General features: G+C 46.1%; 1 protein-coding gene across 1 annotated transcript in view; it reads left to right on the forward strand.

Annotated features, from left to right (window-relative positions):
- Window positions 1-12643, forward strand: part of LOC126176463 (aminopeptidase N-like) — a 201658-nt gene that overhangs the window by 82992 nt on the left and 106023 nt on the right. Inside the window, exons 10-11 of the mRNA XM_049923619.1 lie at window positions 1100-1280; window positions 3605-3794. Of these exons, the coding sequence (XP_049779576.1) occupies window positions 1100-1280; window positions 3605-3794 (371 nt within the window). The remainder of the gene's footprint in view (window positions 1-1099; window positions 1281-3604; window positions 3795-12643) is intronic.

Below are 12643 nucleotides of genomic sequence, written 5' to 3' on the forward strand. Positions count from 1 at the left end.
ATAGTGGTACGTAACGTTCTCCAACTACGTGCCCATCCGAAACCATTCCATCGGATTGCCAGAGGGTACAGCGTGATTAATCATTGCAAATCACTCGTTTCTAGTTATACGCTGGCCAGTGGCATCCCTCTTTACACCATCTCAAGCATCGCTTAGCACTGACTACGGAAATGTGTGCCTCATGAGGAGCTGCTCGAGCACTGTACCCCATTCTTTTTATCTCCCTAAGCACAGTCATTGTGCTAGCTGGACGGCTGGTAGCACTTTGCAATGAAGAGTGATCCTTTCGACGATTTCTTGCCATTTTTTTACAACCATCCTCCGCAATATTCGACGGTCCCTATCCACCAGTACATGAGATCTGTCTGGTGCTGCCGGCCGGGGTGGCTGAGCGGTTCTAGGCGCTATAGTCTGTAACCGCGCTGCTGCTACGGTCGCAGGTTTGAATCCTGCCTCTGGCATGGATGTGTGTGATGTCCTTAGGTTAGTTAAGTTTACGTAGTTCTAAGTCTAGGGGACTGATGACCTTAGAAGTTAAGTCCTATAGTGCTCAGAGCCATTCGAACCGTTTTTTGTCTGGTGCTGGTTTCTTCTTGTTTCCACTTACAGGCACATCAGCAACCTTCAGAGGGTTTAAATGTCCCTGATTATACTGCTACTCAGGTAACATCCCGTGGCTAGTCCACGTTCGAAGCCACTGGGCTCTCCTAACCGACCCATTCTGCTGTTACTGCGCCATCATAGTATCCCATTCAACGAAACATCGTCGATATGGGCTTTCAGAGCCGAAGGCTCACTCATGTATCCTTGATGACTGCACGACAAAAAGCTTAACACCTCGTCTGGGCCCGTCAACAGCGACATTGGACCTAAACTGTGGTGACATCTAGCGAACAATTCCGCATTACATACGAGTGTCCTCATACGTTTGATGAAATAGCGTATATTACGCTCCCAAAATAAGTGGTGCTCAATACATCTGGTTACTATTTGAGGCTCTTTCTTTTCCAGACACAAATACGGACCTTACGTGAGCGAAAAATCAATGTTCTTAACTTATAATTGTCACGAGGTGCATAAACGACACTACTGCTCACAGCCAGTTCAGCAACGCCACGGATGACATCCTATTTGCGGCGATGGACGCGGTGGCGTCCTCATCGGATCTGCCTTCTGACGCGACTGTGTCATCAGTGATGCTGCCCTGGGCGCGGCAGGCCGGCTTCCCCCTCATCACCGTCACCAGGAACTATTCGGACGGCTCCGCTGTCGTCACGCAGGTGGGCATTACTTGCAAGTTGTATACGTTTCCACAGTGGCGTAGTAAGAGTGACGTTTCCTTGGGCGTACCATATCCACGTGCCACAGCTTTTCATTACAGCAAACTACACTCCTGGAAATTAAAATAAGAACACCGTGAATTCATTGTCCCAGGAAGGGAAAACTTTATTGACACATTCCTGGGGTCAGATACATCACATGATCACACTGACAGAACCACAGGCACATAGACACAGGCAACAGAGCATGCACAATGTCGGCACTAGTACAGTGTATATCCACCTTTCGCAGCAATGCAGGCTGCTATTCTCCCATGGAGACGATCGTAGAGATGCTGGATGTAGTCCTGTGGAACGGCTTGCCATGCCATTTCCAACTGGCGCCTCAGTTGGACCAGCGTTCGTGCTGGACGTGCAGACCGCGTGAGACGACGCTTCATCCAGTCCCAAACATGCTCAATGGGGGACAGATCCGGAGATCTTGCTGGCCAGGGTAGTTGACTTACACCTTCTAGAGCACGTTGGGTGGCACGGGATACATGCGGACGTGCATTGTCCTGTTGGAACAGCAAGTTCCCTTGCCGGTCTAGGAATGGTAGAACGATGGGTTCGATGACGGTTTGGATGTACCGTGCACTATTCAGTGTCCCCTCGACGATCACCAGTGGTGTACGGCCAGTGTAGGAGATCGCTCCCCACACCATGATGCCGGGTGTTGGCCCTGTGTGCCTCGGTCGTATGCAGTCCTGATTGTGGCGCTCACCTGCACGGCGCCAAACACGCATATGACCATCATTGGCACCAAGGCAGAAGCGACTCTCATCGCTGAAGACGACACGTCTCCATTCGTCCCTCCATTCACGCCTGTCGCGACACCACTGGAGGCGGGCTGCACGATGTTGGGGCGTGTGCGGAAGACGGCCTAACGGTGTGCGGGACCGTAGCCCAGCTTCATGGAGTCGGTTGCGAATGGTCCTCGCGAATACCCCAGGAGCAACAGTGTCCCTAATTTGCTGGGAAGTGGCGGTGCGGTCCCCTACGGCACTGCGTAGGATCCTACGGTCTTGGAGTGCATCCGTGCGTCGCTGCGGTCCGGTCCCAGGTCGACGGGCACGTGCACCTTCCGCCGACCACTGGCGACAACATCGATGTACTGTGGAGACCTCACGCCCCACGTGTTGAGCAATTCGGCGGTACGTCCACCCGGCCTCCCGCATGCCCCCTATACGCCCTCGCTCAAAGTCCGTCAACTGCACATACGGTTCACGTCCACGCTGTCGCGGCATGCTACCAGTGTTAAAGACTGCGATGGAGCTCCGTATGCCACGGCAAACTGGCTGACACTGACGGCGGCGGTGCACAAATGCTGCGCAGCTAGCGCCATTCGACGGCCAACACCGCGGTTCCTGGTGTGTCCGCTGTGCCGTGCGTGTGATCATTGCTTGTACAGCCCTCTCGCAGTGTCCGGAGCAAGTATGGTGGGTCTGACACACCGGTGTCAATGTGTTTTTTTTTCCATTTCCAGGAGTGTACATTCGTCACACGAAACCTAGTTATCAGCGGAAGGAACAGTCAGAAGGCAATAATGTTTGGCAAGCAGGTCACACAAAAAAGACTACAGTTAGACTGATTTAGGACTAATTTTTACTGAGTTTCACAGACAAACACAATAAACATCACTGGTGTACAGTAGCAGTACTGTCGAAATCAATCTTCTAGACTAATCGACAAATAAGACATCTGGATGCAGCAATCATATATTATTTGCTTCTTTAAAAGTTTCGAGGATTTTGCTCCTCCAAGTATGCTATCCTGTCTTTCCTAATAAATAAAAATAAATTTTTAATAATAACAAGTTTTTAAATCGGACGAAAAAGAATAAAGTAATTTCTCCTAGCCCCATACAGATTCCCACCCAATACAGACAGTCCCGAAAATTCGTACTTGTGAATTCTTAGTAGCTGTGACAACACTTGTAAGATTTATAATGGAAAAATTCTCAAGTTTGCCACAGCGATAAAAAATTCACAAGTAAAATTTTTCAAGATTGTCTGTATGGGATTGAGAATCTGTATAAGGCAGGGAGAAATTGTTTTACCGTTTTCAATCCGATTTTAAAAAAATCTTACTTCAAAAATTTATTTTTATTTAAATAATTATTTGGTATCTGATCGCACTACGTCTGTGGTATTTTATTTATTTATTTTCTTTAACTGTGCCGGTCCAAAAGTTCATGAAGCCGTCCACGTTTCTACTGTGGGTTTTTAGGATTGGCTTTGCGTAGTTGTAGCAGCGTAACTGACGGTACCTCGTGGCATCCACAGAACCGTTGGCTGGTGCCTGCTGATCCCAGCGACGAGACGACGTGGACGGTGCCCGTGACGTACACGTCCAAGTCGGAGGCCGCCTTCTCCACCAGCACGAGGCTGTGGCTGACCGACACGACGGCGCGGCTGGACAACGTCGCCGACGCCGCAGCAGACGACTGGGTCATCTTCAACCTCAACGTCGTTGGTAAGTGACCAGCGGCGTCCCAGTTACAAACAAAATTGGAGACCACCACCGCACACTACGTACAACGTAAACTGTGAAAATGAAACAATAGATCACTACGTTAGCCTCGAAACTAGTCCTGCGAGTAAACTGTACTATTTCTGAGCTGGAATACGTGCAAAATCTTATCTGAAATGTTAACGTTTAATTAAGCACCAATGGGCTTCATGAATTTCGAAAGCAGTTTAGTGCCAATCTGAGCGAGAGTGTACTACGGCTGTGAGGAATGAAACCTCCGTTCCGCTGCAAATAGTTAAAGAAAATTTTCTAGAACAATATTGAAAGTACACCTTTGTATTACTGTCCTATATGAATAGATATATTTCTTAACATGCTAGCGAACTCCCTCTGCTTAAAAACCGAGCGAGGTGGCGCAGTTGTTAGCACACTGGGCTCGCATTCGGGAGGACGACGGTTCAATCCCGTCTCTGGCCATCTTGATTTAGGTTTTCCGTGATTGCCCTAAATCGCTTCAGGCAAATTCCGGGATGGTTCCTTTGAAAGGGCACGGCCGATTTCCTTCCCTCACCCGAGCTTGCGCTCCGTCTCTAATGACCTCGTTGTCGACGGGACGTTAAACACTAATCTCCTCCTCCTCCTCTGCTTAAAAATTCAGCCGCCTGAGTTTCCGGCCAGCTCGATGAAGTATCCACAAGCTCTCTTCGGAATCAGTGTTGGGAGCCAAGCCTCTAATTCGTGTGTACAACTAGTTAATTGCTTTGAACCTAACTCTGGGCTGCAGGGCAAATATTCAGAATAGTCCAATTTGAACTACTGCAACAGTTCTTGCGTAAGCCGGGCAAACTGTTTTCTGCGTGGGACCTGTGCACAGGTGACTGCGTCGTCTGTTTTGAATGTCTATTCCCAGTTTTGTTACTCTCACACTACCACGCGTAACATATTCTACATCTATATAAACATTCCGTAAACAACCGCGTAGTGCGTGACGGAGGGTACCTTGTACCGCTAATAGTCCTTTCCCGTTCCGCTCGCAGATAGAGGGAGCGGAGAACAACTGTCTATATGCCTCCATACGATCTCTAATTTCTCTTATCTGATCGACGTGATCCTTACGTTAAACGTACGCTGGCAGCATTAGGGTCATTCTACAGTCAGCTTCAAATGCAGCTCCCTTAATTTTCTCAATAGTTCTCCACGAAAAGAGCGTCGTCTTTCCTTCGGGGATTCCCATTTGAGTTCACGAAGCACGTCTGTACCACTTGCACGTTGGTCCAGCCTACCGTTGACAAATCCAGCAGCCCACCGCTGTGTGGCTTTGATGTCTTCTTTTAAGCCGACGTAGTGAAGATTCCAAACACTCGAGCAGTACTCAAGAATGAGTCGCACTAGTGTTGTATACGCCGTCTCCTTTACAGATGAAACACACTTCCCTAAAATTCTCCCAGTAAACCAACGTCAACGATTCGCCTTCCCTACCACCGTCTCTTTACGTGCTCGATCCATTTCATATCGCTTTGCAGTGTTACGCCTAGACATTTACTTGTCGCGACTGTGTCAAGCGGCACACTGCTAATGCCGTATTGGAACGTACGATCTCATGAAAAAAACACACACCGCAAAGACTCTGGAAAGTTGTTCTACAGCTAGGTTATCGTAAAATGTCGGTTTTCACAAATTTTTTCTACAGTTTTATCTATCTCTTTGTTGATGACTGCAGAAGGATGGCAAGTTCTATCATCGACACGAACGTTTGTCCTTTTACTCACAAATAAAAAACTCCATTCCCACAACGCCATCAGGCAGCATTCAATCTGGAGGTTCGCCTCATAGGTAAATTTTGTCAGTAACATCAAATAATGCGCAATTATGTAAACTTGAATGACGCATATTTTCAGTTCATGTTATGAAATGCAGAGAGACTTGCAGGTGAGCAGCGTCTGGGGCAAACTTTTGCAGCTGACTTAAACATAAATAAAAGTAATGCAATGCACATAAGTAGACGAAAAGGTGCGATATACACTGAAGCGCCAAAAAACTGGTGCACTTGCCTACTATCGTGTAGGGCCCCCGCAAGCACGCACAAGTGCCGCAACACGACGTGGCATGGACTCGACTAACGTCTGCTGTAGTGCTGGAGGGAACTGACACCATGCATCCTGTAGAGTTGTCCATAAAACTGTAAGAATACTGGGGGTGGAGATCTCTTCTGAACACCACGTTGCAAGGGATTCCGATATGCTCAAGAATGTTCACATTTGGAGAGTTTTCTGACCAGCGGAAGTGTTTAGAGTCAGAACGGTCTTCCTGGAGCCAATCTGTAGCAATTATGGACGTGTGGGGTGTCGCATTGTCATGCTGGAATTGCGCAAGTCCGTCGGAATGGAAAATGGCCATGAATGGACGCAGGTGATCAGACAGGATGCTTGCGCACGTGTCACATTTCAGAGTCGTATCTAGACGTATCAGGGGTCCCGTATCACTCCAACTGCACACGCCCCACACCATTATAGGACCTGCACCAGCTTGAACAGTCTCCTAGTGACATGCAGGGTCCATGGATTCATGAGGTTGTGTCCATACCCGGTGAAGTCCATCCGCTCGATACAATTTGAACCGAGAATCGTCCGACCAGGCAACATGTTTCTAGTCATCAATAGTCCAATGTCGGTGTCGACGGACCCAGGCGAGGCGTAAAGCTTTTTGTCGTGCAGTCATCAAGGGTACACGAGTGGGCCTTCGGCTCCGAAAGCTCGTATCGACTATGTTTCGTTGAATGGTTCGCACGCTGATACTTGTTGATGGCCTAGCATTGAAATTTGCAGCAGTTTGAGGAAGGGTTGCACTTCTATTACGTTGAAAGATTCTCTTCAGTTGTCGTTGGCCCCGTGCTTGCTGGATCTTTTTCCGGCCGCAGCGGTCGGAGATTCGATGTTTTACCGGATTCCTGATATTCACCGTACACTCGTGAAATGGTCGTACAGGAAAACACCCATTTTTTTGCTACGTCGGAGGTGCTGTGTCCCATCGTTCGAGCGCCGACAATAACACCACGTACAAACTTGCTTTAACCTTGATAATCTACATTTGTAGCAGCAGAAACCGATCTAACAACTGCTCCAGAGACATGTTGCGTTATATATGCGTTGCCGAACGGAGCGCCGTATTCTGCCTGTTTACATATCTCTGTATTTGAATACGCATGTCTATACCAGTTTCTTTTTCGCTTCAGTGTAACTTGACTGTGCGACCGTTGATCTGTCACTGGAAACAGTCACGGTTTTCAGTTTCCAGGTTCAGAATTGTTCGAAGAATCCCAAGGAAGTGTATTTACGCACCAAAGAGGTCGCTTACAAAAGCGTTGTCCGTCCAATTCTTGATCGACCTGAGACCGTTACCAAGTTATATCAACACAGAGAAAATGTTCAAAGAAAAGCTGCATGATTCCTCATGAATTTGAGTAGGCAATGTCACAGTGCTACAGAAATTATGACCAACCTGCAATAGGATACGTTGCAACAAGTTTGTTATCCATCGCTGACACCGTTGAAAAATATCCGGAGCCACGTTACAAAGCGATTCAAGAAGCGTGTACATCTCCCGTAATGACCACGATGCCGTAATTAGATAAATTGGGGCTCATGCAGAAAAATGTTTCTCCCTCTTCTTTCTGTCTCATCGTCCTGAACAATAGAAATAACTTCTTTCGAGTAGACACTGATACAGCCGTCAATCACTTAGGTAGTTACTGCTTCCATAGGTCATATTAGCGCTAAATGTTATGGTGTGGACTGTGTGAGCAGAACTCTTTCAAAAGTGAATAAATGCTCTATGAGGGTGTGATTAATATTCCCAGTTACTTGTGTGACATGAGAGAAGCCCACACATAATTCTAACAGTTTTCTTTCATAAATGAATAATTTTTGTGTAAATGAGGTGTTAGTTCAGAAAATTATGTCGCAAGACATCAGTGAACGGAACTATGCAAAATACAGGGTGAGTCAAAAAGGGCTTTAAAGCTTTGCAATGCTGTATAAATTTGTTGAGATAACTTACAGCATCTGTAGATGTAACATTTTGTAGCGAACAACCTCAAGTTTGATTTACGTAGTGCAGGAGTGCCAGCATAGTGCACTGTTAAAATATCTGCTTTCACTCATGCGGAGCGTGTTTGCTGTGTTTTGGTTTCATGAAGCGAACTTTGTAACAACTGTTCTGCGTAAATTTCGCGCCGAATACGGCAGAAGAACTTTGTTGTGACAGGTTGTTTAATGCAACGTGATAAATCACCAGGTCGTCCGCATATGGATGATTATGTCGAACAGTTTAGGGAGAGCCTTGCCCACAGTCCACAAAAATCAATGCGACGTACATCTTGCGAGGATAGCATTCCCCAAAAGGCCGTTTGGCGATTACTGCGTAGACTTAGGTTCACAATGGTTCAAATGGTTCAAATGGCTCTGAGCACTATGGGACTTAACATCTGTGGTCATCAGTCCCCTAGAACTTAGAACTACTTAAACCTAACTAACCTAAGGACATCACACACATCCATGCCCGAGGCAGGATTCGAACCTGCGACCGTAGAGGTCAAGCGGTTCCAGACTGAAGCGCCTAGAACCGCACGGCCACACCGGCCGGCGATTCACAATGACACAGCACATTAGCGATGCGGATAAGGTTGCTCTTTGGGAATTCTGTGCCGAAATTTTGCATCAGATAGAGGACGACGAGACATCCTGAACATAGTATTATTCAGTGATGAATCAGTGGGACGGTGAATGCCTACAACTGCAGAATATGAGCCAGCGATATCCACATGCAATCCTGGAACACGTTCGTGACAGCCCCAAAGTTAATGTGTTTTGTGTCCTTAGCAAATTGAAAGCGTATGGCCCTTTCTTCTTCATGGAGAAAACTGTAGCTGCTACTGTGTATCTGCAGATGCTTGAAAACTTTCTGATTCACAGATCGATGAAAATGACCAACATGGGATGGTTTATTACTTAGCAACATGATGAACCTCCTCATTTCTACGTCTACATCTATATCCACACAGATACTCCGCAAGCCATCATACAGTGCGTGGCAGAGGGTACCCTACATCAAATTTATCTAAATTTTCTCGAAAAGAACTCCGCCTTCCCTACAGGGATTCCCATTTGAGTTCCCGACGCATCACCGTAACGCATACGTGTTGTTCGGACCAACCGGTAACAAAGGTAGCAGCCCGCCTCTGAATGGCTTCGACGCCTTCCTTCCGTCCGACCTGGAATGGATCCCAGACACTCGAGCAGTACTCAAGACTAGGTCGCGCCAGCGCCCTATATGCGGTCTCCTTTATAGGTGAACCACTCTTTCCTAAAATTCTCCCAATAAACCGAAGTCGATCATTCGCCCTACCACAGTTTCACATGCTCGTTCCACCTCAATCGCTTTGCAACATTATGCCCAGATATTTAAATGACCTGACTGTGTCAAGCAAGACACTAGTAACACTGTATCCGAACATTACAGCTTTGATCTTCCTACTCATCCACATTAACTTACATTTTCCCACATTCAGCGCTAGCTGCCATTCATCACACGAGCTGGAAATTTTGTCTAAGTCGTATGTTCCTACAGTCACTCAAACTTCGACACCTTACCACACCCCCACGGCATCATCAGCAAACAACCGAAGGTTGCTGCGCTCCCTGTCAGCTTTTCCCAGGAAAGTTCGAGGCTTCGTCGGTAATTGCGCCCCAGGTCGGTGGATTGGCTGAGAAGGGGCAATAGCATGGCCATCTGGCAACCCAGTTTTGACACCAATAGACGACTTTCTCTAGGGTTTCATTAAGGGTGGTGTGCATGTTCCACCCCTACCAAACAATTTAGTCAACGTGACAAATCGAATCTACGATGCTGTTGTACAAGATACGTCCGATTTGCTCATACGAAAGTGGGACGTAATTAATTACCGGTAGGATATTTACCGCATCACAAATGGTAGTGACATCGAATCAAAATGACACTTGACAGATTTATGTGAGCCTTGAAGATTTTTGCTACAAAATGAGACGTTTGCCGATTCTGTATCATTCCAAATTTGTAAAGCCCGTTTTGACTCACACTGTATGTTAACTTATGAGCCGTGCGGGGTAGCCGTTCGATGTAGGGCGCCTTGCCGCGGTTCGCGTGGCACCCCCCGTCGGAGGTTCGAAGGTTCGAGTCCTCGCTTGGGCATGGGTGTGTGTGTTGTCCTTAGTGTAAGTTTAAGTTAGATTAAGTAGTGTACAAGCCTAGGAACCGATAACCTCAACAGTTTGGTCCCACAGTACTTACCACAAATTTCCAATTTAACTTATAACTTCAGTATCCTCAAAGATGCCAATTATTCTTATGGCAAAATGCCATGTAGGTATTTCCTGTAGCAGCGGTTTTTGAATGTGAGGCGAGGTATATCTGGGGGCATTTACCCCCTGAAGAGTAAAGTGAAATTTCGGAGAGGTAAAAGCAAAAAGGGTTCGATTTCGTTTCGGTCAGGAGGCTCTATTACTTTTAATAGAGGATTACTATAATCACTATTTCTTGAGCCTGTAATACTGATTACATAAATTATCAATAATTTCATTTTTATTAAATACTGGCATTAATCCTAGATTATTAAATGGTTCAAATGGCTCTGAGCACTATGGGACTCAACATCTTAGGTCATCAGTCCCCTAGAACTTAGAACTACTTAAACCTAACTAACCTAAGGACATCACACACACCCATGCCCGAGGCAGGATTCGAACCTGCGACCGTAGCAATCCCGCGGTTCCGGACTGCAGCGCCAGAACCGCTAGACCACCGCGGCCGGCGATTATTAAATCCCCGTAAAATTTACGATGGCAGTTGGATAGAAAACAGGACATTTTGTACTTAATTTGGTATGGAATATTCCATTCATGACCCAATAATTGTAATTAACTAACGCATGACCTATAAATTCTTTTGAATAAATTTGGAGTAGTACAATTTACGGTGGTTTAGTAGGAATGTGACATTTTTCCGTCCTTTAGTGCTCTAGGGTTAACAGGTATAGATATTACAGCTTGTGAAACCCACTCCACTTACACGCTTTTTACTTTTTACTACACATCTGTGTCAGTAAAACTGAGATATAGACACTTGAATATCTCATGAAAATACATTCTCTGAGTTGTAGGTAGTTCCCACAAGGGCCCATAAATTGCTTCATCACCCATTTCGCAACAAACAAACGAAATGAAAGACAACACAACAATATCCGTGTAACAGCTACTATGCTGCTGCAGGACCTGCACAGCATTGTTATTAGGTAGGTGTATAAGTTTGTAGCGTTTTACTTTAACATGTTGATGTTTCGGTTTCTGCGGGTTTGACTATCGATTGTCATTTTTGTTTGTAGTTCATTGTTGCTGTTTGAGTATACATACTGTCATTTTTTTCATTTGGAGATAGTGAGCGGAGCTGTGGACGCTTGAAAATTAAGTACCAAATGGAGAAATCTGAACACTTTCGACACAGCCTTCTGTTTAATTTGAATAGATGGGTGGAAGCAGCTGAGGCTGCCAGAAGCATTTGCGCGATGTTTGCGGATGATGACACCTGACACAGCACGGCAAGAAAATGGTTTTCTTGTTTCAAGCAGGATCGTTTTGGCATTAGTGGCTCTCCATGTTCAGGAAGACCTTCGTTTAATGAAGACCGTTTGAACGCATTAATCCACAATGATCCATGTCAGTGTATTCAAGAACTGGCAGATGTGATGAACTGTGTTGTGAAATGCAATGGGGAAGGCTCAAAAAATCAGGGCTGGCCATATGTGCATCTCTGCTTGGTCGTCACCAATTGGCTCGTTAGCAACAACGAGCATTCCGATCCTGTCGTTACTGGTGAACTGAAATAGTGTGTTTATTCTAACACAAGGAAAATAAAGGAATGTTTGAGCCCAAAAAAAAGCAGCCACTCCACTACAAAGACCTGTGAGCATCGATAAGAGATAATGTTGTGCATTTAGTGGAACAGCGAGGATGTGTTGTAGAACGAATTACTTCTCCGAGGTGTAACCATCACTGATGACGTTTATTGTCAACACGTGGGAGATCTTGCACACGCAGTCGAAGAACGACTACCAGGAAGACTGGATGAAGTGGTGCTACCCCACGACAACGCCCTCCCCCAATCTGCTTGAGTGACAAAAGACTACACAGGGGTTGAGTTGGGAAGTCATTCCACAAGCACCTTATTCGTCTGATCTTTCACCCTCCGATTTTCACCTCTTCCGCTGTCTATCCAACAATCTTTAAAGAACTTCCGTTTCGGATGAAAATGCGCTCGCCGCGCGGAATTAGCCGAGCGATCTAAGGCGCTGCAGTCATGGACTGTGTGGCTGATCCTGGCGGAGGTTAGAGTCCTCCCTCGGGAATGGGTGTGTGTGTGTTTGTCCTTAGGATAATTTAGGTTAAGTAGTGAGTAAGATTAGGGACTGATGACCTTAGCAGTTAAGACCCATAAGATCTCACACACATTTGAACATTTGAAAATGCGCTCCGAACATGGCTCGAGTTCTTCGCCCCAAAACCACTTGATTTCTACAGTCGTTGAATCGAAAAGCTACCCCAGCGTTGGCAGACCGTTGTAAATAGTGGATGAAAATAAATTTTTTATGAGTAAAGTTTCTGTTACGCGTGTCTGTTGTGTTTGTTCAACTATAAACGCTGCGAACTTGCGGACCAACCCATTATTATTATTATTATTATTATTATTATTGTTCTTGTTGTTAGTGTCAGTTTTCGTACACAAAGCACTGGCAGCCTGAAGTCTTCCAATTTCTGTCATTTTGG

This window comes from Schistocerca cancellata, chromosome 3 (assembly GCF_023864275.1).
Source record: "Schistocerca cancellata isolate TAMUIC-IGC-003103 chromosome 3, iqSchCanc2.1, whole genome shotgun sequence".
In the NCBI taxonomy this organism is placed as follows: Eukaryota; Metazoa; Arthropoda; class Insecta; order Orthoptera; family Acrididae; genus Schistocerca; species Schistocerca cancellata.